The sequence below is a fragment of the Falco cherrug genome, chromosome 1 (assembly GCF_023634085.1).
Source record: "Falco cherrug isolate bFalChe1 chromosome 1, bFalChe1.pri, whole genome shotgun sequence".
In the NCBI taxonomy this organism is placed as follows: Eukaryota; Metazoa; Chordata; class Aves; order Falconiformes; family Falconidae; genus Falco; species Falco cherrug.
The window spans coordinates 101,350,905-101,377,943 of NC_073697.1; the positions used below are offsets into that span (position 1 = coordinate 101,350,905).

General features: G+C 56.5%; 1 protein-coding gene and 2 long non-coding RNA genes across 9 annotated transcripts in view; 2 read left to right on the plus strand and 1 right to left on the minus strand.

Moving 5' to 3' along the window:
* The first annotated feature begins 1,334 nt into the window (after window positions 1-1,334).
* LOC106631209 (uncharacterized) lies at window positions 1,335-6,714 on the plus strand. Its single transcript, XR_001334730.2, has 3 exons — window positions 1,335-1,486; window positions 1,989-2,229; window positions 3,149-6,714. It is a non-coding gene; the product is annotated as an uncharacterized LOC106631209 (long non-coding RNA).
* A 5,256-nt stretch (window positions 6,715-11,970) lies between these two features.
* TSPOAP1 (TSPO associated protein 1) overlaps window positions 11,971-27,039 on the plus strand; it is a 69,841-nt gene continuing 54,772 nt past the window's right edge. For 3 of the 7 annotated variants that reach the window (XM_055712965.1, XM_055712958.1, XM_055712959.1), the window contains exons 1-3: window positions 11,974-12,616; window positions 24,962-25,069; window positions 26,792-26,920. In XM_055712965.1, coding sequence (XP_055568940.1) covers window positions 12,335-12,616; window positions 24,962-25,069; window positions 26,792-26,920 — 519 coding nt within the window. In that variant the 5' untranslated portion in view covers window positions 11,974-12,334. Of the gene's footprint in view, window positions 12,617-24,961; window positions 25,070-26,791; window positions 26,921-27,039 lie in introns of all 7 variants that reach the window. The other 4 variants (XM_055712950.1, XM_055712956.1, XR_008732672.1 and 1 more) reach the window with 3 other exon arrangements.
* LOC129736307 (uncharacterized) lies at window positions 21,864-26,201 on the minus strand. Its single transcript, XR_008732676.1, has 2 exons — window positions 25,363-26,201; window positions 21,864-23,366 (listed from the first exon to the last, which is right to left on the minus strand). It is a non-coding gene; the product is annotated as an uncharacterized LOC129736307 (long non-coding RNA).

Below are 27,039 nucleotides of genomic sequence, written 5' to 3' on the forward strand. Positions count from 1 at the left end.
CTGAGCCCATCCTACCACAGCCCAGCAGGGCGGCTTTCATCCCTCCTTCCCTGTATCACTGCTGGCCTTTGTCCCAGAGCATCCTCCATCCCAGACAGGCGCACCCTGGTGCAGAGCACCCCAGGAGCTCGCACAACCTTTGGATTAAGGTGGAAAAGAGGAAAACAGGAGTCATCCATCTATGCTGCCTCTGTGCAGCACCTGGTGCCGTGGGGACCCTCTCCGGGGGCACTGGGGCCCCCGACCCGTGGCCTCCCCTTCCCCCACCTGCGAGGCCAGTTGCAGCAGGTGACATGGAAAATGACGGCGCACTTTGTGCCCCGCTGGCGCCAGTCAACGGTCCCGTGCCACTATTGGTGCAGACGGGCCACGATTTGCCTATATATGGGCAAAGTGCGGCGCCACGCTCGCCCGCGCGTCCCCTGCGCCCGCCCCGCTGCGTCACTTCGGCTTTTTGAGGTTTCCCTTCGCGCCCTCATTTGCCTCCCGCTTGCCGCCTGTTTCACCCAGCAGTTTCTAGTTGACTCACTCATAACGGCCTCGCTCCAACCCCAGCCGCCGGCAGCGGTGCTTCCCGGAGGGACAGGCAGGGTGCAGGCGGCGGGGTCAGGCTGGGAGCACGTCCCACCCGGTGCCGGCACCCTGGTACCCGCTGGTGAAACGGGGGTCAGCCCAAGACCAGCCCCGCAGGCACGGCAGCCCCTCTCTTTGGGTGCAGAGATGGGCACTCGGCCATGCCACAGGTGCTGCAGTTCTTCCTTGTGCCCGGCAGGACAGTGGCAGACAATGCTCTGCCCACCCAAAAAGCTCTCAGGAGCTGGTTTTAGTAACCTGATTTTTTTTTTTGGTGCGGCAGCAGCCCTCCCCCACTCTCCAGGAACATTGCCAGGTTGGAGCCCTCTCTCCTGGGAGTGTTTTTTGAGGCCACCCCTCGCACTGCAAAGCAGAGCCAGCTGTACCCATCCCTGTGCCTCCATCCCCTGTTCTCAGAGGTGCCTTGTGTCCGGAATGCAGTCATTAGGCTTCAGCGTTAACAGTGACCCACCCAGGGCACTGTGGCCCTATTGGGGTCTGGCAGAACCATGGCTGGGACATGCTGCTGGCTGGCTGTGGCTCCAGTGGCTAGCAGACCCCCTTTCCCACTGGCCTCGGGGGGCTTCGGGGAGGCTTTGGGTGAGACCTTCCTGCGGCCGAAGGCCAGCAGAGAGCCCGTGGGCGTGCCGAGGCAGTGGCCAGCACAGGCGGCCTGACCGCAGCGAGGAGGGGAAGCGCTGTGTGGTGCGATAAGCGCTATCGGCGCTGTCGCAGCGCCTGGGCTGCGTGGCCCGACAAGGGCCCTTCCCCCTGCTTGTGTCCCTGCGCTGCTGTCCCCCAAGCCCCTGGCTCCCACTGCCCTGTGCTTGCCGATACCGGGAGAGTTACTGGAAAAGCAACAGCCCATGTCCCGCGAGGCAATGTGGAGCAAAAAGAGGGCTGGCAGCCCCAGGTGCGCGGGGATGCTGCAGGTTTCGGAGCCTGGGTGCCCTGAGGGGAGGGCAGAGCCAGTGGAGCAGTGCCAGGGTGGGAGATGGTTTGGGTTAGGGAGCCGTGGCAGGTCAGGGTGCTGCACCCCAGGGAGCAATGGCACCCTGGGGGTCCATCGGCAAGTCCCTGGGTGGTGGCAAACAGGTGGGCAGGGTGCAGAGGGGGGCCTCGGGAGCATTGGGGACCAGATGTTTTCACAAGGTCCCCAGGGGAGGAAATGCCACTGTTTCAGTCTCCCCCAGCCCCAGAAAGCTGCTGTGCTCTCAGCCCTTCAGGAGCTGTTTTAGCTGGGTGTGCAGAGCAGAGCAGCACCAGCAATGTGGGGCCAAGGGTTGGGGTAGAAGTTCCCGCAGCCTTGTTCACTGGTCAGTAAAATTAACCAATGGCCAGGGGATGTGGTAAGTTCATCATCAGTTGGAGCCTGAGGAACCAGATCTGCTGATTTCCTCCTTTCTGCAAGGCAGCACAGGCAGCGGGTGGCTACTACTGGCGAAAGGAAACCAGCTCAGGACACGCAAAATGTTATATCCCCCTGTCTGTGCTCAGCCGGGGAAAGAGGAAGCATCACCTCCCCCCACTTCCCTGCCAGGAAGGCACCCATGGCCCTCCCGCACGGCTCTGCGGCACACCGGCACCCGGCTGGGTGCAGACAGCAGCGCAGGCAGGTGGCAGGCAGCGCTCTGCCAGCGAGCCCCGGGTTCAAGGGTACGTCTCCTTCCCTGCCGCACTCCCCAAAGTGTCCCCTGACACCAGCCACGTGCTTCGCCCTCCCCCAACATCTTGCCCTCCAGCACAGTCTCTCCCAGCTGCCTCCTTTAGGCAACATCTTCATCTCACTTCGCAACACAGTTGGCCTTTAACGGAGCTTTTCTCACGAGGGTCTGGCTTCCCACCTTCACCCCCTGCCTCCCCGCCCTCTGCGTTTGGCCAGGACCCACTTGTCCTCAGAGCAAGGCACACTGCAGGGAACATGGCCTTGACCTCGGAGCGGAGGGGAAAGTCCCTCAGGGGCACTTCTGGCACCAAAGCTCCCTCTGGCTGCCCCCAAAAAGGCTCCTTGGCCCTGCACAACTTTGTCCCCTGCATGATGGCACCCATCACCACTGGGGACCATCCCATGGCACCAAGGTGGCTGACAGCACTGAGTGCTGTCTCGGGAGGGGGGTGGTTCTTTGGATTGGGAACAACCTGCTCACAGCCCCAAAATGATGTTCACACATTTCAGGTGTCCCAGGAGGGCTAACTAGGGGAGCTCAGGAGGCACTTAGCCCAGCTGCATGTGGGACCAGCCATGCACGTGGTGGCCCCTGCCACCAGCGAGGAGCTGCTCGCCACATACCTCTGTGGCGAGGCAGAGGGATGCTCCCCGGGGTTGGAGCTGTGTCAGCTGCCAAATGGACCCTGTGGAGACATCACCAATGGCTGTTTGGACTTCCTTGTTGAAATTCTCCTCAGCATGGGGAGCACGCTGTCCCCAGCTCCATGACCATGAGGGATGGAGATGGGCACAGGGCCAGTGAAGAGTGGGAGACAGGGCAGCCCTCTGGGGGTCGCGGGCATGGGAACAGGACTGGATGGGGAAGTGGACAGGTTCGCTCCAACCATTTCTTTTTTTCTTTCCCAGTGAAACTCTGCGAGCAGTTCAACCTCAGTTCGGAAAGAGTTTCCCAATCAATTCCCTCTCCACCAAGGCCCCTTCTAACCTGCTGCCATCAGCGCATGTGCTGCTCAAGTCAAATCACTTCTGAGTATGCTGCTGCTTGGTTATTTTTGTCTTCACTCTTCCCCTGCTTTCTGCAAACCTCACCAGTAGGGTTTTTTTAACATTTCCGTCCAGATTATCAATGTAGAGAGTCAATCGTGTTGGCCTAAAAAAGAGCCTTTTGCAGAGCTGCATGAAAACCATTGTATGGACAGATGAGGTCCAATTTACAGTCAATTTTGGGAATTTAACTTTTAGTTTTTAATGTAGTTTAATGGACACCTTCACCCAACACTGGGGCAGGGTGTGCTGCTGGCATGCAGCGTGGTGCTGGCCGTGTGAACTCACCCTGCTCCACGTCCCACAGCTACTCCAGCCTCGGTGCCATCGGGCAGTGACAGCCATTGCGACCCTGGCATGCAAACTCTGCAAACCCGGCTTCTGGTTTTCTCCCCGGGGGCCTCATGTCCCCATCAGCCGTTAGAGCTGCCTGGGACCGGGGGAAGTCTGGTGTTGCAGAGCACTGAGTGGGTGAGAGGCTCCAGGAGGTCTCTTGGGCAACACGTTTCCTAAAGAGCAGGTTAGGGCTCGCAGCCCGCTGGCACCCATGTCCCCACCTGTTTCACCCCTACCACCACTGGGCAGCACGCTAAATCCTGCAGACCCCTACCACGGGCTGCCGGCTCCTCCATAAGCTCTCTCCATGGTCAGCATCACCTCGGTCCTGTGTGGGTCCCACCCCCAGGATGGCGCAAGGGGACGTGGTGGAGCCATGCAGCCTCCCCGGCCCCCACACAGCCATGGGGAGTTGGATTCGGTGACTGTCACCCTGTGCAAACAGCCTATGGGGTTTTTTCTTCTTTTTTTTGCACAAACATGTTTGTCACTCGCAGCAGCAAAACTCAGGGGAGCGTAACTGGCTGCTCTGCAACGGCCCCCGGTGCTTCCGGCGCTCCGCGGCGGCCGCCCCTCGCCCCACGGCTGGGCCGGCTGCGGTTGGGCTGCGGGGTGGCGCTGGGTGGGACCGTGCACCGTTATCTCCTCGGCAGCTACGGCTCTTCCTGTGGTCGGGGCCACGTGGGCAGGATGGGGTTAAAAGCAGCCCTGCTTTCCACGGGGGCCCATTGCTCCCCGGCCACCACCATCAGCCCAGACCCCAGACGGCACCCTGCCACACCGGCACCTGGCGTGCACCACCGGCACTCGGCGAGGGCCATCAGCACCTGGCATGCACCACTGGCACCCGATGTGGGTCACCAGCACCCGCCGTGGGCCATCAGCACGTGGCATGGGCCATCCATGCCCCGACCCGGTAATGGGGGGACCCATCTGAGGCGCCCACGTGGCACTCGAGGAGCAGCGTGGGGTCTTTTGGGGTGCTGGCAGCCGTGGCCCCGATCCCGCTGCGAGGGGGGCAGTGGGTGCTGAGGGCCGATGGCAGGTAAGGGGGTGCTCCCCATGCCAGGGATCGGGGTGCAGTGGGGCAGCGCGGAGGGAGGAGGCACCGTGCTGGCGGACGGGTGGGGGCGGGCGGTGCCCGAAGCAGAAGTGCCACCCAGGGGGTTTTTGGTGGCAGTGGGGACGGGATCGGGTAGACGCAGAGGCTGGTGGAGCAGGCGAGGTGAGGCTGTAGGGATTGGGATCTGCGGGGCCTTGGACACAGGGACCTCTGGGTGACCCCCACCACATGGCCTGAAAGGCAATGGGGACATCGGAGGGATCTCCATGGGGCTAGCAGATGGGGTGAGGTGAGGTCCTATGGGGAGCCCCAGGCCATGGATCTCCCGTGGCCTCAGGGGCAGGGGGATGGGACCAAGAGGGTCTTTGGTAGAGGGGCATGAGGTGGGGTCCCCTATTGGGACTTTTCAAGGGTGACGGGGGTGGGGTTTGCCATAAACGCCCACCATGAGGACAAGGCAAAAGAGTCCTCTGTGACCAGAGTGGCATTTAGGTGAGGTCTCCACCATGGGGACAAGGCAATGCAAAGATGGAGGTCGCTGTGGGCTCCCCATCGTGGGGATGGGGGGATAAGGCATAGTCCTCTGTGATCAGGGTGCCGTTTAGGTGGCAAGGGGGCCTCTGTGATGCAGATGGGATTTGAGGGACAATGATGGAATTTGAGGTGGGAACCCACCCTTGGGATACAGACAAGGGGGGTCCTCTGAGACTGGGTTGGCGTTTGAAGGGCAATGAGGGAGTTCAAAGTGGGACCTTGGCAGTGGGGACAGGGTGAGGGGTCCTCTGTGAATGGGATGGGGTATGAGGTGGAGGTCTCCTCATGGTGGCAAAGCAAACACGCCCTCTGTGCCCTGGATGAGGTCTGAGAGGGCATGGTGGGGTTTGAGGTGGGGTCCCCACCAGCAGGGACAAGGCAATTGCGTTCTTTGTGACCAGGATGGGGTCTGAGGTGGGGTCCTCCCTTTGGGAACAAGTCAAAGCTGTCCTCTTTGACCAGGATGGGGTATTAGGTGGCTTCCCCACTTTGGGGGCGAAGTGAGGATGTCCCTTGTGCCCAGGACAGAGCTCACGGTGTGATGCTGGGGCATGAGGTAGGGTCTTGCCCATGGGGAGGACAAGGTGAGGATGTCCCGTGCCCAGGATGGGGGTTTGAGGGAAACAAGGGAGCGCAAGGCAGGATCTCCCCTGTGGGTATGAGGGTGTTCCCCATGCCCAGCATGGCTCCTCGAGGTGGGAGGTGATGCTGGCAGAGGCTGTCTGTCCCCGGGGCAAGACCAGCCCTGCAGTTTGCGTCCCTGGCCATACTGACACTGAAGGTGGCCCCATAGCCGGGCCACAAAGGGTGCGGGAGGTGGCCCTGCGCGGGTGGACGTGAACACATCGCTGGAGGAGAGCAACGCCGGACAGGACACCAACTGAGAGACAGTGCAGTCACCCATAAAGTAGAAAGCACTACTAAACAGCACTGCAGGGTGTAGTGTTTCCTACTTTATGGATGAGTGTACTGTGGGCTACGGAGAAGAGAGCACCGCCACGACCCACGTGCCCATCACGAGTTGCACCCAGTCCGAGAGCAGCGCCTGGGCTGTGCCTGGCCGACTGGATGGTGCCTGTGCTGGGCTGCCCGTGCCATGGGCACTGCCATCCCCCCGGGCTGCAGATGCTCTGCTAATCCCGTTGTCCCTCTGTCATCTGGGGACTGGCCACGTGGGGAAGAGGCCACACGGCCCAGTGCCCCACATGCCCCACATGCCCGGTGGAGGGGCCTGTCGGGTTGGAGTGAGCACCACGCTGGGAGGCCAGGTAGGCAGCAAAGCCTCCGATTCCCGTTTCCCCTCCCCCCCCCCCCCTCCTCCGCCATCTTCATTTTCCATGTGGCAAAGCCCTTGGAAGAGCTGGGTGGTTGTGGCCACGTGTGATGGGGAGAGGCATGGGAGGCAGATGGAGGCTCCCGGATGGCTTTGTGCTGCTGAATGATTGCCAGATGCAGCAGGGTGAGGGGCTGCTAAATAAAACAATTTTGGCATTGACTTGTGGACTTTTTTATTCTATTCCTGGGAAATGCAAAACCAGGGAAGAGACACAGTGGTGCCCAGGGCCACAGCAGCGGGGTTGCCCTGCAGAGGGAGGCACCGTGAGCTTGCACACTGCTGGAGAGCATGTTCAAAGCCCTGGGGGAGCCCTGGTGGGACCATGGGTGGGGGTGCTGGAAATGGCTCAAGAGGAGCTGGCAAATCTGAGCCCATCAAAGTGGGGCTGTCACCTTCACCCCACAAGGCTCATCTGCAAAGCTGCCATGTCCTGTGGCAGCCCTAGCTGTGGCCGCAAGGCCACGTGGAGTGAAAACACCCTCCCTATGGCCCCTGTGTCCTTGGAAGCTGGGTTGGTTTTAGATCCCCCAAGGAAAGGCCGGGGGTGGGGGTGGGGTGGGGTGGCTGGAGGGATACAGGGGCCATAGGAGGGTCCCTGTTCCCCAAACATCAGGTCCTGAACCCCCTCCAGCAGCTTCACCCTTGGCTTTGACTCCCCATCTCCTGCAAGTGGGAGAGGGCATCTAAAAATAGTAGAAAAAATATGTTAAACATACACATTTTTTCCTTTTTTGAGCTCAAGTGTTTCCACATTTTGTAAAACTTCTTGTGCTGATCTCGGGAGTGTTTGTGGGTTTTATTGAGTTTGTGGTATTTTTCTTTCACTGTGACCCCTCCCTGGACTGTCCAGAAAGGATCGGGGTGTTTTGCTTCTCTTCATTGTCCCAGCTTTCCCACGTTCCCTGGCTTTGTGACTGTTCAAAGGGGATGCGGAAGGAAAAAAAAAATCAAATCAAAACTGTTGTCATAGTCACAAGGAGGTAAATTTTTAAACAGTAAAAATGAAAAAGGGCTAAAAAAAACCCTGGAGCAGTCAGTGCAGACTGCCCCGAGCAGTTTTCGTTTTGCTGCATGCTGGAAAGGAAAAGCAAGCCCAAGTTTTTAACATGCAAAAGTTCTGAAAGTTCATCTCCTAATAATGAATATTCAAGTATTAGGAAGGATAAATACTGTATGTTTTTGATAGAAGACTATTGTGGTTAGAAATATTACAGCCACTCAGCATTCACTGCTGGGAGAGATGTTTGGAAACTTGTCTCTTGCTGAGAGCAGCAAACCAGAAACTGCTACTTTTTTTCTTTTTTGAAAAAAACCAACCCCATTTGTTAGTGCCCTCCCTCCATACTGAATGCATTTGGGCAGGTTCCCACAAGGAAACATACCCTCTCCCTGCTGGGGTGAGCTTCTGGTCTCCGAAGGACTTCGGCTCCTTTACCTACCCTGGTTTGGTGCCAGAGGTGGGCAGGCTGCATGGTCCCCATCCCTGCTGCTCTGCAGACCCAGAAATGCCCTGAGCAGGGCAGGGGCTGTGGCTGGGACCCCTCCTGTGGGTGCCTGTCCTAGCGATGTGTGTGGCAGCTCTGGAAACGAGCTTTAGGTGCTAACAGCCACCCACCCAGGTTCTGCTGGTGTTTGGAGTAAGAGCCACTCTCTCCCACACCAGCTTTGGTGCATGTAATGGCATTTAGACACCACGCTGTGCCAGGCCAGCACGTCTGGGGCTGCACTGTGACCCCCCAGCAGGGCCAGCCCATCACATCCCCTTTTCTGCTGGGTTATTTTTAACCAGGGTGCAGCCCCTGCGCTGCTCCATAGCACGGTCTCACCAGCGGCCATGTGCCGCTGGGAGTGGCAGGATCAGGGGGAAGGGTGAATGTGAGCAACATGGCCACTTGCATCCCCCCCCTGGAGCTGTGCAACCCCCTGGCCACGGGGCGGGTCCATGGTGGGAGCTGAAGGACTCCACTGGCAAAGCAGGCGCCCGCTCATGTCACTGCACGTTCCTGCAGCCACCAGTGCTGAGCAGTAGGGACTGTCTCACTGGGGCCATCCCCAGGGATCTGCTGGAAAGAAGGTGGAAATGGACTGGTACCCATCAATCACCTCAATCTGGAGGTGCCTGTGAGTGCTGACACATGTCACTGTCCCTGCACCCATGTGCAGGTCCCCCAGGACTGGCATAACCCCAAGCACTCATGCTTCCTTCCCCAGCTGAAACTGCAGCAGAGCTCCTATAAACCCCCCAGCCCCTGCCAAATGCCATCTCCAGAGCCCAACAGCACCCCACAGGTGCTAATTGGTCTTAATTGCCCTGAACAGCCTCACCTGCACCCCCAATCCCCTCCAACCCACGGCCCCTGGGCCAGCAGCATTATTTAACTCAGCCCTGGGACTTCAGTCCTACTTCAAGTTTTGATGGAGGTAAGCTTCTCTCTGTTCTTGGCACCTAGATGGCCCCTGGCTCTAAATTGTTCAAAGTTTTATCTCCAGCCACATCTCCTGGGCAGACTCCAGGTCCATGTTGCAGGTAGCTTGTCTCTGGCCCTGCACCCTGAATGGACCCCACACCTATGCCATAGCCTTGTCTGTAGCCCTGGCTTTGCCTCTTCTTGCTCCTGGCTGGGCTCCCTGGTCCTGGTTCATCTTATCTTGTCTGGTTGCCAAGGGATCCTGTCATCAGTGTCCTGCTCAAAAACTGTGGGATGGCTCCCTGTATTTTGAGGGGCCTATGAGTGCTGGGGTCACACTTGGCTTCTCAGTTGTTGTCCACTGTGGAACAGCCCAATCTTTGGTGCTCCCCTACAGAAGAAGGCAAGAGGCCATGGGGACCATGTACTGTACCCCTGTTCCTGCCCTGCTGGGTGCAGGCCTGGCTCCTTGGAGGCTTTTGGAGAGCAATGGGTGCTGCTGGAAGGCTCTGCTGGGATCCTTTTTCATCTCCCCAGAATTGAGCTGCTGATCTTGAGCTCTCCAGTATCACTCATTTTTCATTGGTTGCTCTATATCAACATTTTTTTTTTCCCTGATCCTGTGGTTTCCCCTGTTCTGGGAGAGCTTCAAGGGTCTTTCTAGGAAGTGCTTTGGCCCTTTTCCTCTACAGGAGCTGCAGCCCTGCAGCAGATCCCTGGGAGACTTGAGGACCAGGGTGCCTGTTAGCACCCCATCCCCATAGCTCTCATGAAGACTTCATTGACTTGCAGCTCAGGGAGCTCCTGAGCTACTGAATCTTTGCTTAATAGGCCAGATTAATTTCTTTTATCTCCTAAGGGTGGTCTGTAGCCATGACTTATCCAGCTGGCTGAATAGCTGTAGGCTGGCCAAGGCATGAAAGATCATCTCCAGCTTCCCAAGTGCAGGGCCCTGGGGAACATCACCTCCCCAGGGCTGGTGACAAGTGTGTGCAGACACCCCATCCAGGGCCTTCAGTGTGGGAGATCCAGCGCTGAACTTGAGCTGGCCCAGGAGACTGTCCCTGGCCCCTCTTTCTCCATGGTAGCAGGTCCTGGGAGTGCCATGGAGCTGCACAGGTCTGGCACTGGTGAGCAGGAGAAGCAGAAAGCTGTCTGGCGAGGGTGGAGGCAGCACGTCCCAGACAAGATAAGCGGAGACCCTAAGCAGCACGTGGCAGTGGAAGTGCAAAGCAAGATGTGTTGGAGCAGGGTTTCCAAGGAGGCTGTGCTGTGAGCGGCGTGCGTGCTGCTCGCAACCACGCGATCTTATCAGTGGTGCTTTTCCTTTCCCACTGCTGGCTCTTGCCGCCAGCTAATTAAACGAGCTTGTTCTGTCTTGTCAGCGAACTGTGTGGTGCCTGGGCCTTGTTTCATGCTTGTGCAGCACCTGGAGATCCTGCCTGGTGTCTCCCCAGGGGGAAATGGTCATGGGCAGGGAACAGGGGGGATCCCAGCAGCGGGAGATGGTGGGACTCATCCTGAGCTGTTCCTGGAGGAGGTCACTTAAGCTGCTGTTTTGAAGGCACACAAGTACCAGAAAGTGCAGACAGGTGGGATCAATTGTCTGGAATCTTGCCTCTGCTCTGTTGGCTGCGTTTGCTCCTCATCCCCAGCTTGGGGCTTCCCCTTACCGCACACACACAAAGCTCCTTAAAATCAGATGGCTCAGAGATCTGGGACTGGGGTGGAATGGCAGGCTCCTGCATGCTGGGAGATGTGAGACTGTCGGACCTGGTGGTAGCTCCCCACAGCGCAGGACTTCATCTAAGTGGGTCATCTACACCCTTTGCAGTCAGCAGTGAGAAATAACTGTCTTAGTGGCAATTTGCCTGTGCTGTCTCTGCTCAGGCAGAGATGACACATAGCCAACGGCATTCATTTCAAGAGCTGACACATCTGCGCAGTACACATCTGGATGTGCTGATGGGGCTTTCAAAGGAGGTGCTCACAAAGTGGTGTCTGAAAGGGGCACCAAAGACATCCTGCACAGGGCAGAGGCGCGGAGCAGGTGCAGGAGCCAGGACCACAAAGGCAGCGACGCTGTGGAATGCCAGCTGCTGTCCCCACCCCGCAGGGGACCGGGAGTTGTTGCCACACAGAGGAGGTGGGGAGGCAGGACCCGTCCCCAGCTGTTCATCAGTGGTACAGGGTCTGTGCCACCCCTGCTGGTTCTGGGATCATTAACCCTTGCGCTGCACCGGGCGAGCTTTGAACAGGGCTGGGGAGCAAGGACAGGCAGATGTCCCTCAGGGTGATTAGGTGGCTTTCCCCTGAGCATCCCTAAAGCCGCGCAGCCTGATGAATGAGATGATCTTCATCAAAGACACCGCGAGACGGGTAGTAGGCAGAGGGAGCACGAGTCTGCCCGCTTTGTGTGTGCGCTCAGAGATGGCAGTGCCCCGCTCTGCTACAGCCTTAACGCTGCGAACTCTGGTCTCCCTGCATCATATCACGCCCCCCAGCCCTCGCTGCTCCCACCCTCCCCCGCCTCTCGCCCCGCAGCCCCTACCCCGGGCAGGCTGCAGGCAGGGCAGCGGGCTGTTCCCAGCACGCCCTGGCGGTGCGGAGGGACGCTGTGGGAGCATCCCTGGGCAGAGCTCAGCGCCCCTGCTTGTGCCCCACCATCGGGGGTGGGGGGGAGGGCAAACACCCGCTGCCCCGCCCGGGAGCGGGCTTGCCGGTGCTGCCCCCAAACCTCCATCCCGGCGGGGGTGCGGGGCTCTGAGGGACCCCGGCCCCGGAGTGCGGGGCGGTGATGCGGGGCAGGGGGCTGGGGGGCAGCCCGCCAGCCCCCCCGCTGCCGCACACCCCCGCTGCCTCATCAATAAGCAGCAAACCCGGTTCCGCAGCGTTGCCATGGAAACCGGCGCAGCCGCCGCTATTGGCGGCCCGGGGCGCGGCGCGGCCCCCCGGGTGCGCGGCCCGGCTTATTATTGATGACTCGGCAGCGTCTGCGCCGGGGGCTGCCTGGAGCCGCGGTGAGGGGCTGGCGGCTCCCCCGGCCCCTCCGCTACGTCATCCCGGTCCGGGCGGGCGGCGGGCATGGGGCCGGGGGCGGCAGGGGGCTAAGGGCGGCGGGCAGCGGACGGCAGCCTTTGTACGGCGCGTAGGGGGGGCGGCGGCCGCCCGCCGAGCCGGCGGATCCAGGCGGGGATGGAGCCTCCCCCGGCGCAGGGATGCTGCTGCTGCCGCCGCCGCCTCCGTCCCCGCCGGGGGGGAGCGCGGCCCGGGCTGCTCCCGCCGCCGTGGCTCTGATGCCTTCGGGTTTTCCGTGCCGGCCCCCGGGAGCCTTCGCTGTTACCGAGTGAGCCCAGAGCCCCGTCCCAGCCATGCAGGAGCCGGAGCGGGGCTTGCCCAGCGCGGACCCCGCGGCCTCCGCCTGGCCGGACCTGGGCACGCGTAACGTCCCGGGGGGCGACGGTGACAGGGCGAGCTGCCAGCTGGGCCCGGGGCCGGGGGAGGCCGGAGCAGCCCAGCCTCGGGAGGCGGCCCCGGGGCCGCTCCACAGACTCCCGCCGGACCCCCAGCGCGTTCGCTCCGCACCCGAGCTCATTAGGCCGCTGCGAGCGATGGACGGGCGCGGAGGCGAGCGGGCGGACGGGCCCCCCCAGGTAAGGCGCTGCCGAAGGGGCGCTTGCTGCGGGCGGGGGGCGGCCGGGGGCCTTGTGGGGGGAGCGGCGCCGGGGCAGCGCTCCGAGGGGTATGGGGGGCAGCCGCACTCGGCCGGGGCTGAGCCACACGCAGGACCGTCCCCGTGGGGCCGGGGGCTGCCGGAGCCGCCGCTGCTGCCCGGCCGCGGGGGGGGCCCGCCGGGGCCCGCGCTGGGCAGAGCCCACCTGGTGCAGCCGCAGCCCCTGCACTAGCGAGGGCTGAGCCGTTCCTGCGGCGTCTCCTCGCTCCGGCAGCATCAATGGCTCTGCAGGTAGCGGTAGGGACGTGATTCACTGCCACCCCCTTCCAGAGCATCCCCTCTCGGCCCAGCGTAGCCCAGGAGGGCCTGGGGCACCGGCACTGCTGGGGAGCCCGTCCCTGCAGGCAGCACCGGGGCACCTGGAGGCAATGCAATGCTTGGCCCCTTGCAGCATCTCTCTAAAAACAACCCCAAAAGCTCCATCAGAGTCTCGTTTCCTGATCCAGGTCACAGAAGTTCATCAGCTTGTCCTGCTTAGGACAGCTTGCCCTCTTTTCCCATGAGTAAAATCAGCCACCTTCCTGGGATACCCTGGTGTCTGGGGTAGCTCTGCAGTGCTTTTTAAACAGGGGAGAAATCAGCTCTTGGCCTGTTCTTGAGCACAGGGGAGAAGAGCTGAGCGGAGCTGATTGGGGTTTAGCAGGTTTTTAAGCCAAGCCCGTGCTGCGCTGCTGAGCCTGGCTGGAGACCAGGCTGGACTGGCCACAGGAGAAATGGTGCTGCTGGACACCCATCAAGAGAGAAGAGGTTTCACTCAAGCACAGTTTCTTGTGGGTCTCTTTTGAAGGGCTGTTTATCGTGAGGCTTGAAAGGCCACATTGAACCATGCTGTCCTTGGTCTGCCTCTAACCGCAGCCCCTGACTGTTCCAGAAGCACCCCAGCCAAAAATGGGGCAGCAGAATGGGAAGGATTTCTGCTCCTACCTCTTTTCTATCCATCGCAAGAGTCGAATCCATTGTGCCAAACTTACTGTCTTCTCTCTCTTTGGGAGAGCCAGATGGCATGGGAGGAGGTAGGCACAGTGTCCTGGTGGGGGAGCCCAAGTGGGGGGGCTGGGAGTCACTGGGGTGGCTGGTTCAAAGGGGTGTCTGTGGGTGCTCCAGCAGCCAAAGAGCATCCTGTGGCGTTGGGGCCGTGCACCCAGCTCTAGCTGATCCCTGCAGTGGGTCCCCCATGCACCAGCTGTGCACAAGGTGGTGGAGGGGTTGAGGACCCCTCTTGGTTTCTGTGGTGGTGACTGCTGAGCACCTGCCATCCAGTTTGTCTTGGTTCTTGGGCTGCTTTGAGTGTTTCTGCATGATCCTGGAGGCTTCTGGCTTGGTGGGTGACTATTATTTCCCTTCCCACTCCCAAGGGGTTGTGCAGCACCATGGTAGTATCATCATAGTACCAGTGTACCAGGGCAGTGCTATGGTGGTACTTGATGGTACTGATGGTGCCATGATGGTATCAGAGCAATGGTACTGTGGTACCTGGTGGTGCTCTGCTGCATTGTGGTAGTGCCACAGTACTAGCATGATGTTACTGTGGTGGTACTGGTGGTGCCATGGCAGTACCATCCTTAACATTGATGTTGATCTGCAGAAAGGTCAACTTGTCTTTTCCTAGAAAAAAAAAAATCCAGCGTTTCCTCCTGAAGTCAAGTGGCTTTAGTGATGTGCAAGGCTTCCAGTTCAGACCCAGGAGGGAGCTCAGCGCTGCTGTCCCCGGCAGAGCAAATGCCGGTGCTGCTGGGCTGTGGAAGCTACATCCTTACACCGACTTCCTATGGAGCAAGGTGCTGTGCTACAGCTGGGCATAAGAGAATGCTTACATAGCTCCCCTCCAAAAGCATGGCTCTGCCTGGCCATGCTGGACAAGCGCTATGGACGCCATGTGTCCTGCTGCCAGAACGGGGCTTCCTTTAGGAGGCTCGTCCTTGGGATGTCAGAGCTCCGTTATGCAAACAGGACAGATGCCTCCAGGGAGTAATCTCCTAGTGCAGGGAAGAGCCTCCTGAGGGCTCATCACTGACAAAGTTGATTAAAGATGTTGATTTTATGATGAAGCTCTTGCCGTGTGTCCCAGCCTCCACTGCTGTTGCTCTGCTATTCCCTCAGGGACAGTCTATGGGCAGATGTTAAGGCTGTCTGTAGGTCAAGTTAATCTCAGCTCTGCACTCAGGAGGGACCTGAGCAAGAAAGGCTGGAGAGCTGCTGCTCTTCTCCCATTTGGGAGCTGGCAAGGGAACTCTGGAGTTGGAGAGGTGGGTTGGGGGGGCACACCTGGAGCCTCCCATCCAGCCCCTGCCCGGAGCAGGGCTGGCTCCAGAGCTGGAAGAGGTTGCTCAGGGCCTAATTCTGATTGGGATCCCACCACTTCTCTAACCCTGTCCTGAAGCTGCAGCGCTCTCGTGGACAGGAATGTTCTCCATAGGTCTGGCGGGAATTTCCCTCGTTGTGACTTGTGCCCATGTCTTCCCAGCCGTTTGCTGTGTGCTTCTGCATCCTGCTATGCACTGCAGGGTCTCCTAGCTCCACTGCAGAGTAGTGGGTCCCACCATCTTGCCAGTGAATAATGCTGCCTGGGGGCTTGCTATCACAAAGGAATTCTTGGTCCTAAGCCTTTGAAATTGCTCCAGTCTTGCTTTCCAAAATTTCTGTGGGGACACAGCAGGTAAAAAAAATTCTTTCCTGCTGAGAATCTCCAGGCACTGCAGGTGTAGGATCCCGATCAGAATAATGAGTATCAGAGAATGAGGAAAATGTTGTCTGTGTACGAAGAATGGGGTTAAAGTGGCACAGACACAGTCTGGCTGGTAATTGGACAGTTCCCCCAATGCTGTCAGATGGATTTGAGAGCGCTTCCCACAAGAGCTCAGCTGCCTGCATCTCTTATGGGTTGCTGTTCCAGTGGGATCTGCTTTGGCCCTGGAAGCTCAGGATGGTTTGGGGGCAGGTTGCTGAAGCGAAGGCTCTCTTCTTGTGCCCTGAATTGAAAGAAGGGAGAGGAGCAAGGTCATTCGCTCGCTTCCTGCAACCTCCTCAGCTGCACTTAAAGAAGGGATGAGCTCAGTGGCTCACCACATCCCTGTTCTGGCATCCCATGAATGGCACAAGCAAGGAGCACAGCTAGGGTGCTCAGGGTTGGCCATCACGATGACTACTCAATCTCAAGAGGTTGCTTTGGACCTGAACTTCTTAAAAGCCAAGCCTCAGCTTCCCTGGAGGTCATACGGAGCTGAGGATATTCAATAAATCAAAAAACCCAACTGAAAGTGTTTAAACCAAGGAGCCCCCCAGTCAGCAGGAATTTAAATACCCACAAAAGAACCACTGTTTCCAGTGGGGCTTAATAACAAAGCATAGAAACACTGAGAATTAGAAAATGCTGGTAAAGATCCTCCATGTCAAGTGTTCAGACCAAGCTGCATTTAGCAATAAGCTCAGTGCCTTTTGCAGGAATTAATGGCCTTTCAAGAGCTTCAGATTTTTCATTGGCCAAGATGGAAAACTATTCGTTTAATGTCTGAGGGTGCATAGAGCTGCATCCTTGACTAGAAAGGATAGGTCAGCAGAATAAAAGATGGTAGTAGGGCGAGAAGGTCTTCCTGGGCAGCGAAGCCAGTTCTTTCTGTTACAGACACCATTTCCTGCAATCCCAAATAGATAAAAGATCTTGCTCCATTTTTCTCAAAATCTGAGTAAATTAATTTTTCTTGTCTTGGCAATGCTTAGCCTCGTGGAAATGACTTAGTGCTGTTTTCTGCAAGTGCTACGAATGTACGGCCAACCTCAGATAGCTGCCTGCCATGAAGAGCCAGTGCAACTTTATTTGTAGGAACGAATGAAAGAAAAGGCAAAGTGAGGCTGTAGGAAGGGGAAGGTAATTTTCATGTTAACTATATTTCTAAGTAAGCTCATACTCTCTGTACAAAGGCATGTCCAAATGTCTCGGCCAGCTCACTTGTGTGGGACATGGAGGATGAGGGACAACAACCATTGCCGCCTCATTGTATCCTTGGCTCCTGTGGACTGGTGATGACAGACTGGTTTTGGGACAGGGCTGTCACACCATGTTGGTGTTGGCCATTACTGTACTGTCATCTTTTGCCTCATCATCTTCTTAATTTCACCTTCTGTAAATTTTTGGTGAGGGGACTCACCAATGTCTTTGCTTCCTTGGTTTGGGAGTCCTATGGCTGTAGTCTTCCTTCCTGCTGGAATAATGTGAAGAGAAATGGCATGTGCAATGCTGGCAGCCTTGTTGCCCTCCCCCTGCTGTGAGTGTCGGCTTTCTGCATCCCAGCCGTCTGCTTAGCAGTTCTGAGAAAACACCCTTTGGGGCATCAGTTTTTAAGGCTTCTGCTGGTTTTGTCATTCACATTTTCATATTGATCGCTGAACACCAGCTCTGCTCTTGTGAGTGGTGTGAGGGGATGTTTCCCTCCATCTCTTAGCTACTTGTCAAAGCCATTGGAGAAGTGGGGCTTCTCAGCTCAGGACAAAATCCTGTGATTGCCCCAGATGAGATCTTGCTTCAGTGACAGGGGCAAGGAATGCCGTTTCCAACATGCCAGCGCCTGGGAAACTAGAACAGGCTTTAAGCCAATCTGACCCAAGCAGAAAAGGTGCTTTGGGCCACTGGGAAACCGCAAGTAATTTGGAAAACAACAACAGGTAGGGGAGAAATGGGGAGCACATATCAAGGCAAAAGCTGAGCTGTGCATACACCTGCTGCTCTAGCTACCTTATGTATCTTCCAAGGTGGCACGTCTGCCTCTTCAGAGATAAACATAGTAGGTAGTCATAGAATGATTTGGGTTGGAAGGGACCTCAAAGATCATCCAGTCCAACCCCTGCACCATGGGCAGGGCCACCTTCCACCAGAGCAGGTTGCCCAAAGCCCCGTCCCACCTGGCCCTGACCCCTGCCAGGGATAGGGCACCCACAGATGCTCTGGGCAGCCTGTGCCCATGTCACCACCCTTGCAGTACAGAATTCCTTCCTAACATATGATCTAAATCTCCCCTCTTTTAGTTTAAAACCATTTCCCTTGTGTCCTATTGCTACACACCATACCAAAAAGTCTTATGGATACCATTGACGAGGCACTGAGGTGAGAAGGAGACCTGTATTAAATGTTTGAGTTATGGCACTGTTAGAGCACAGTGGGTGTGGGCAGGGTATCTGCTGAACCACAGCTCAGTGGCTTTCCAGGGTGAAGTCCTGACACAGCCCAGGGCCATGCACTGGGGACAGGCGCTTTGTTCCCAAGTGCATTTGTCAAGTACCAAAGTCTCACGCCTTTCTAGGGAGCGTTTCTTTGCATTAGAGTTTCTGTCACAAGAAAAGAGGTATTGGAGAACAATTGTCCCTGCTCCAGCTGTCAAAATACCAAACCTGGAAAGAGCTAAATTTTATCATTCTCCAGGGTTGGGGTGGTGGTTGGTTTTTTTTCATGCTTACAAAATAAAATTAGCTGATATGTGGCATCCAAAAAGAGTCCAGATGCTCCACAAAGACCTTGGGGTTATCTGGGCCTAAGCCTGCAGTGCTGGGAGCTGCAGGCTGACTTTTGCTCAGACCTAGGTCACAAAAAGCCTCCAAAATTTCTATAGGAAACCAAAAACCAAAGCTCAAATGATTTGCAACACAAAAAGCAGAGGTTGCAAAGTCTTTCTGTGTTTGCACTGAAGATGTTAACACATTTACTTCCCACTTCTTCTATGTTTTGCTTTTTTTCTAGTAGAAATGCTTTTTCTTGAGCCTGTTTCTCTGCAGGTTCAGTGACTTGCTCAGCAGCACCCAGAAAAATCTGCAATGGGGAAAAAAGGTAGCTTGGCTGTCTTGGCTCCTGATCAGGCACCTGAGTTTTACAACCAGACTAGGTTTTATGTCTATAGCCTGGCTTTCACACATTTCCAAGCTGTGCAATGAAACGGAGATGCCATTAGTGTCCCCTGACTGTGGTGAGGATGGAGCATGGTCCTGTTTTACCAGAGTGGGGCTAGGCCAAATCTTTCTGAAAGCTGGTAAGAGACAAGGGAGAAGCTTGTACATCAGTGTTAAACAGTACTTGGAAGAGCAGGCTTTGTATGTGATTTTCGTCCTTTGAAAGGCAGGTACCTTTCTCACAAGGTGTGTAGGTGGGAAAGAGCCTACAAGGGATACAAGGGTGCCCAGGGGTCACAGAATGACCCAAGGGCAGGGAGGTGATGGTGATGTTGTCATTGAGGAGCATGCTTTGCACAACCCTGTGCAGCAGGTGATCTGGTAGCCAAGATGGATCATATCCCAGCGATCATCAGCTGCTGTTTCTGGCTGCACACATCCTGGGTTTGCAGAGTGGTTTGTGTTTAACGTGGAGAGAAGTTAGGTCACAGCTGGGGAAAGCCTGTCTGGGGCCACACATACCTTGTCGTGCTCCTGCTGTTGGCAGGTAGCGGCCAGCTGGAATGAGTGTGGGATACAGGTCTCCATACCACACTGGAGAGCTGGGTGAGGAGCAAATCAAGGACTGATGATACCAGTAGCTGTTCAGCCAGAGGAGCACCTGCACCCTGAGGAGGGCCCTTCCCCGGCGAGAGTCCCCACTGGGGCCTCACCTGGCGGGACCGCTTGCTGTGGGTCTCTGTGCTGGGCTCTGCGGTGCAGGGACAGGCTGGCCCTAGGGAGAAGGAAAGGCCTTCTCCAAACCCTCTGTCCCTCCCGACTGACTGCCCTGTTTTATCTCTGATTGTGAAAGGTGAAGAAACATGTGCACGGTACATCAGGAGCAGTTCTGAGCTGCCTTTCCAGCAGCCGTGTTGGTATTTTGGTGTCATTTTCTCTTGTCTGCTTGCAAAACCTCTTGTATTTTGGATTTGCTGTTAAAGGGGAGAAGTTGTGCTGCACTGAACGCTGGACTTGGCTGCAGCCTGGGTTTGGAGAGCTGATGCTCTGCCTCTGCCTTGAGAGTTTATTTTCCACTCACATTCCTCCTTGTCTCAGTTTTGCAGGTACATTAATTTCTCCCTGCCTGGGGAGGCTGGAGAAGCTGAGCTCATCAAAGGACAGCCAAGCCAGGGTGATCAGGGCTACTGAGCTGATTTTTCTTCTCCTGGAATAGCTGGGCTTGTTTTCCTGGGATTGATGATGGTGCTTTCATGAAATGGTTTAAAGATAGAGAGGATCTGGATTTGTGAGACTCCAATTTTAGCTGTGTATCTCATTTTAAACACACTGTGAGGAACACATGAAGAGCTGGCAGTGGTCAGAGGGTGTGCAGGAGAGAATGCCCGGGGAAAGTGTGAGAAAGAGCAAATATACAGTGAATGCTCCCCTGAATATTCTCTTAATATCTTGCAATTTGTGGCTCCAGCACGCTCCATGCTGGAGGCAGTATCTTTGAAGTTAATAGCCTCAGATGGATTTTTTCTTCCGTGAATTTGTTACATGGACTAATAAAAATCAGATAAATGAGGAAATCGTATAAATAAGGGCAAGTAGTAGGCTGGAAGAGGGATGGGCAGTGGGAGAGAATGCTGAATCATGGAAACGGGAGTTGGCAATGCACGGGGTGAGGGGTTGGTGGGGAAGTGCCATGAAGCCAACGGAAGAACAGAGATGTTTGTGTCTGAAACCAGGAACCTGGTGCAAAATGAAGGAAGCAGAACAAGTGCTGCGGGACACAGACTGCCTGTCAAAGGATTGGCAGAATGACCAAGACCACATCCCAGGCATGTCTCTTACTCGTCCCCTATCTTTAAGACCAATATCCCCCGTCCCCCCACTGGGATGATGCTCGCCCAGCGTGAGGCTGCTCGCTGTGCCAGCAGCGGCGGGGGTGGGCTTTGCTCTCGCTCACTGACCGAGCAGGAGGTGAGGCTATTTTTGTCCTGCTTTTGACACGCATGGAGGGCACTGCAGAAGAGCAGCCTATGGGAAATAACTTTGTTCTGTGAGGGAGCCGATTCCCTTGAAACTGAATGGAAGAGGAGAAAGCGGATTTACAGTGACAGGTTTCATTTCTAAGTGGTGAGGACGGAGAATTTAAGGAAACTAATTACCAAAGTCAGCTGGAACGAACAGCTAAAGGGCTTTGACATGATGGAGGCTTGGTGACAATGATTTCCAATGAAGAAGTGGTGGATTTAATATATCCAAGACAGCACAGGAGCTGGTGTCATTTCACCGAGGAAATATGTCTGCAAGGGAGGGTGCTCCAAACCCAGCAACCGGACCCGTATCTGCTGCAGGCGAGGAAGGCAGTGCAGGGACAGCCTGACATTGTATGTTTTATACATCTTGAAATTGTGTATGTTTCAAAATCAGTCATGAGACTGCCTGTTTCCAAAGGCCACCTGAGACCTCCTGCTCACAGGGCCACCTGGTAAATTCCTTCTCCCCGTCTGGTGCTCTGCAGGGATTTTCAAACAAGGCTGGGCTCAGACCCTGGCACATTCCCCAGGGCTGGTGTGGGGGAAGCCCTCTCCGCTGGCCCATGCCAGGCTGTGCCATGAGGCACCGGCAGCCCAAGCCGCATTGCAGAGCAGCTGCTGCCGGCAGCGTCTGTCGTCCTCGCCACGGTTTGATTTACTGTCCCCCAAATGGCTTCCTGCAAGTTTTCTGCAGGACTTTAAAGACTGTGATGAGTGCTCCAGAGGGATTTTGGCTGCATGACCCATTTAGTACCCTGGCTGGACACCTCTCCCTGCAAAAGCTGCTGCAGCTCTCCATTGCTTTTTGAAGTTTTCAGGTGAAAAAGCAGCAGCTATCTTGCAGCTGCCCTGCTGAGGCTTTTCTTTCGTTGTTTGTTCTCAATGCTCGAAGAATCTGTATTTTGGGCTCTACCTGCCAAAGCAGGCGACAGATGATGACGATGTCCCTGTCATGGGAGGCTTCAAAGCTGTGTGCCTGCTGCACACAGGAGCCGCGATCTGCTCTCCTCCCTCAGCATCCCTGCTGCTTTTCTCCTGCCTTGCTCTGGTTTTAGAAAATTTCCCCCCCAGCCAAAGAACATGTCACTTGGCTTAATTTTTTAGTGACTGAGAATGCTCCTGATCTGGGGGATGTGACTGCCCGGAGACCTTCCCTGCTGCCCTGTGGTGTCAGCTCTGCCTTGGCTCCTGCCGACTCCATCTCCCTGACTGAAGGATGCTTTTGGATTTCAACTCCTGACAGCACTTCTGCGTTGTCTTTATTAAGATGAGTTGCTGTGGGGGTGGGGGCTGTGTGCTTTGTGCCTCTTCTCCCTAACAATCTCCTCCAGCTCCCTTTGGAAAGCATTGTCTGTGGGGGCCACAAGCGTGTCCTGCAGTGAGGCTGCACTGAGCGCGGGAACCTTAAGGAACAGTGGAGCGGTTAATAAATTAAAAGCTATTTCATTATAGGAAATGAATGTTTAATGAGCGTGGGATGACGTCTAGACAGTCCTTCAGTTCCAGGCTCTACGAGGTCTTGGAGGAGGGTTCAGCTGATGCAGCCAGCGCTGGCTCAGCACTGGAGGGGAGGTTTGGCAAAGCTTTCCTGGACAGTGAGGTCCCTGCGCGGGACAGACATCCTGGCACAGCAAAAAGATCTCCTGCCTCCATGTCTTGCTGCAGATGCCCCTTGTGCCTCTCTGGGCAAAGCCCCAAGGAGCTGCGGCCGCAGTAGGACGTGTTGGCAGGGGAGAGGCTTGGCTGCATGCCTGGCCCCAGCCTGGGGCACACAGCCACATTCTTCTGCTCCATGGCACCTTGCCCCAGGGTCCTGCAACACCCAGGGAACTGGAAAGGACATCCCAGCCTTTGCCACGTCATGGGCTCTGGAGTGGTGGCTGAACTGGGGACAGCCTGGTAGCATGGGGAAGAGTGCTTGTGAGTATTTGCATCCTGCCCTGATGAAGATGTTGTTTTACAGCTACAGAAAAGGGGTTTCAAATGCAGAAATTTGAATGTAGGTCCCCAAAAGATCCCCGCTGCCCTGCTGGAAGTGCCAAGTGTCCCCTGAAGAAACCCGGTACTGACAATGTCAAAGTCCTGGCTGCCTGGTGGGGAGAGGCAGGAGCCCATCAGCTCCTCCACAAAAGCTGCCCAGCTCCTGTCCCAAGCACAGAGGCTGCTGGCTGAGTTTGCCCATCCTGTCTCTGTGCAAGCGACCACAGAAAAGAAACTTGAGGCCTCTTGGCAGCGGCAAGGAGATGGAAATAATGCATTTTGAGTTTGTCCCAGGGGCTGCCTGCTTGGCTCTGGGGATGGTGGCAGTGAACCAGCCCATAGCATGGGGGATGCTGGTAGCCCCCCCGCTCCCCCCGCTGCCCTGTGCACCCATGCTGCTCTGTCCCCTCATCAGCACCTGCAGTGTCCCCTGCATGGGTGCCCAGCCCAAGGAAGTGCTTTGCTGTTTCTGGAGCTGTCAACAGGGAAAATATTCTCTGGGACATCTCACCGTCTCTGTAAAGCTGCAGGGATGGGACCAGTGCTACAGGATCTGGCGCTGGGTCTCTGGGCCCAGAGCACTGCAGCAGGCAGGGTGCATGGCTCCCAGGGGAACCCCTTGGCTCCCCCAGGCTGCTGGGTCTGGGGAGCTCCTTGGTTCCTGGGCCTGCCCTGACCACCCTTGGGAGCAGCCCTGAGTCACTGGAGAGTGGGAGACAGCACCCAGGTGCCTGGGGTGCTGTGGCACAATGTCCCCAGGGATCTGTGGTAGTAACTGCACCTTTGTGCCTAGGGAGAAATAAAAAAGATAGAAGAAAATACATTTTTGCTTTCCCGCCGGTGGAAAGTGGTACAATCTCTTTCTGTGAGGCATTTCACTCCAGCTCTCTCAAACCCTGGGATCTCTGCAGGGTGGACACCTACAAACCACTCTGCCCAAAGGCCTGTCAACTCGTGGCACCTAATATCCTCTCCTGGTGTCCTAGAGAGCTCGTGGGACTTGGGGGGACCGTGTGAGGCTGGGGGGCAGGGGTGGGTGTTATCTTCTGAGAGGTTTTTTTTAGCTCCTTCAGTTGTGTTTTCCCTTCCTGCTTTGCCAAGGCATCTCCGTACAGGTGTGAGAGGTTGGGAGAGCCATGGCACGGGCATGGCAGCTGCGCCAGGGGGTTCAGTGGGGTGGACTTTGTGGCACTGGTCTCCTGCCGTATTTGTCCAATGGGTGTGATGAGAAGCCAGAATATAGTTTTGTGCAGTGAGTTTTAGCGAGCCTCAGACCTCCTGGAGCTGAGCAGCATGCGAGCGCCCTGAGCTGCCTGTCTGACTTTTTGCTACCAAAAACCCTTTCGCAGCATTTCTTCGGTAGCCAAGGGACGTTTCCCTCATAGCCTTGGCTTGCAGACTGCAGAAGCAGAGCTGTGCACTGGGAAGGCCATGGCTGTTAAACAGCACCAGCAAAGACTTGTCAGGTACTGGGAGCAGGTCCTGCAAGACCTGCCTGGCTGCTGGGAAACATCTGGCTAGGTCTTCCCGAGATGGGTGGCTTGCTGCTGCCATATGGCAGCTGTGAAGCAATAGCTCGGCTACGAGCTTTGCTAATGCACAAAAATACTTTCTGGGAGCCTGCTTCGGCAGCAAGCTTGCGGCGAGCTGCTCTGAGCAGGAAGCAGTAACCACAAAGCTATATATACAGCTCCCGGCAGAGCTGCTGCTGCTTTTGATGTGACAAAATGAAGGTGGTGTTTTGCAAAGAAATCCAGCGTGTCGCCGTCTTCCGGAGCCGAGGCTGACACAGAGAGGGCAGAGCCCAGGGCCTGGCTCCTGGGCAGTCTTGTGGGTCAGACTGGGGGAGCTGGTGTGGGGAAGCGGGCAAGGAGCTCTTGTCACCTCTGAAAGCCATGCTGTACTGGAGGCTGACAGGTCCCTGAGCCATGGGGAGCAGTGCACGTGTCTGGGGTGTCACAGTTCGTGCTCTGCCTGCCTGGCTCTTGCTGGCTCTGCTAGGGTTTAACTAGAGCTAGTTTAAATGGTACCATGGCAAAACGCAAGCGGCTGAGGGTGACATGAGGGTCTGGGCTTTTTCCCCAGGTGCAAGTTGAAAGCATCTTTAAAGATATGGAGATGGTAGCTGTCACCCACAGGTGATATAGCCTGGCCCTGAAGGCCACTTGTCCCCCAGAGGACATGCAGCCCCTCTCCTCCTCCTCCTCAACTCAGCCTCCGCATCCCACCCTGCCCCATGGCTGCCTGCACCCCGACCCTGCCAGCCACCCCATGCAGCCAGGCTGGGCTCGCTGTGGGGCCAGGGCGGGCGTGCAGCTGCGGTCCCTCTCCCCTTGCCCCCAGCAGGTGAAGCCCTGCCTTGCCTCTCCTGTGCTCTTTTGCAGAGCGGGGCTGACTATGGCTTCCTTGTGAGCCAGAACACGAAGCTCCTGAGTGCGCTGGAGGACCTGCGGCAGCGCTGCTCCAGCCTGGCCGAGGAGAACAGCTTGCTGGTGAGCAAAGCACATGGCCCCATCCTGCACCCTGGGCCGGGTGCTGGGCTGCCTGCTGGCACGGGATTCTCCATGGGGAGGGAGTCGCAGTCAGGGCAAGCTGCTGTCTGCTGCCAACTCCAAGAGGTGCCAGTACATGGGATCAGCTGGACAGGGCCAGAGGGGAAAGGGGGCCTGGGCACTTTGGGTCCACTGAGTGCTTTCACACTGCACCCATTGCTGGCTCAAGCAGGACCCCTTCCTCACGATGAGGAGCACAGCCAGCCCTCTCTGCCATCTTTGGTGCTACTCACCTGCTGGAAACCACCAGAGGCTTCAATGCAGCAAGAGCAGGCGGAGAGCAAGGCAGCAGCGAGCTGACAGCAAGGGAGAGGGAAGTCACTCTTGTTTCCTCTTTAAGTGGAAAAGCAGAAACACTGATTCACTCGGCCTCAGCTTTGGGTGACAGTGCAGCACTGCCCCCTGCTCCTGTGGGAGCTCAGCACCTCCTCAGCTGCAACCCTGGCACCCAACGCCAAGCCAGGCTACCACAGCCTGGGCCACCCATTCTGCCCCGCTCCCCCATCCCTGGCGCCCCAGGCCCACGGTGCGCAGCCAGGACCCTTGGGAAATGGGAAGAGGGAATGTTCCCCTCCTGCATCCTCCCTGGAGAGCAGCAGCCCCTTGCACAGCCTCGCAGTGTGGGGATGCAGCCACCCCACGCCACTGAAAATTTGATTGCTCAGCATTTCAGATCTATATCACCAAAATCAAAATGCATATTTAGATAATTTTCTTACACTAAAAGCATCATTCCAGTATGACCTGCACGCTGTGGGGTTAGTCCTTATCAGTCATCTGGATTTTAGCAAAGCACTATCGTGTAAGCTCTCATGAAATCTTACTCTCAAAAATCAGCCCCAGTCTCCTGGCTGAAGAAAAGCAGTGAAAGCAGCAAGCGCCCATGGTAAGATCTCACAGGGGTGGGGAGGAGAATAATTGGAAGGACCAGCCGACCTGACATTTTTGCTGATGTAAAAAGACAGCACAACACATCTGCATACAACCTTGAGAGAATGAGCCGTTGGCAAGCAGCGGCTTATTGAAATGGACAGATAACAAATAAAAGGGGATTAAGAGTGAATAGGATCAATAGGAAGTAAAAGGAAATTTGCTTTGCAAACATCATAAAGTCTTTTGCCACTTTCTTCCATCCCCCCCAACTCATGATTTGGTGTCATGAGAGAAAGGACAGTGGCTAAGCTTGCAGCAGTGGTGCAGCACACATCTGCAGCAATGTGTTGCTCCTGTAACCCCAGGGAAATAAACTGGGAAGGCTTTGGAAGGGAAAGCCCAAAGGGTGGGCAGCCAGTCTAGATTGATGTTGGAGACATGTTGAGTCCCAGCTGGCAAAGGCAGAGCCTGCAGCGAGAGTGGGGTGGATGGAAAGGGACTACACGGTGGCCTGGGGTGGGGTGAAGGGCATCTTACGGGGACCAAGAGGTCACATTAACAAAAATACCAGGAATACAGGATTTGGTGACTGGAGCGGCAATGAGCAGAAGTCAGTGTTGAATGGTTGGTATAGTTACAGGAGAAGAGGCCAAGCTGTGGCTGGGAAAAGCCCTGTGGGCGCAGAGCAGTTCAGGCAGGGCTGGGGGCCCTGGCTTCCCCAAACAGCCCCAGCACCCCGCTTCGAGCTGAGCAGGGGCTTCACCTCAAACCTCTCCTTTTGTTATGTAGCGCAGGAGCTGCTTCCCCCAGACGGAGGAGAAGGTGAAGCACCTGAAGAGGAAGAATGCGGAGCTGGCGGTGATTGCCAAGCGCCTGGAGGAGAGAGCCCGGAAACTCCAGGAGGCAAACCTCAAAGTTGTGAGTGTGGGGGCCAGCCGCTGCTGGGAAGCGGAGTTTGGAGAGCACCTCATCACTGGGACTTCTCGCTTGCTACTTGTATTGAGCTAGAAAGGCCTTTTCTTTCCCCTTTTCTTAAA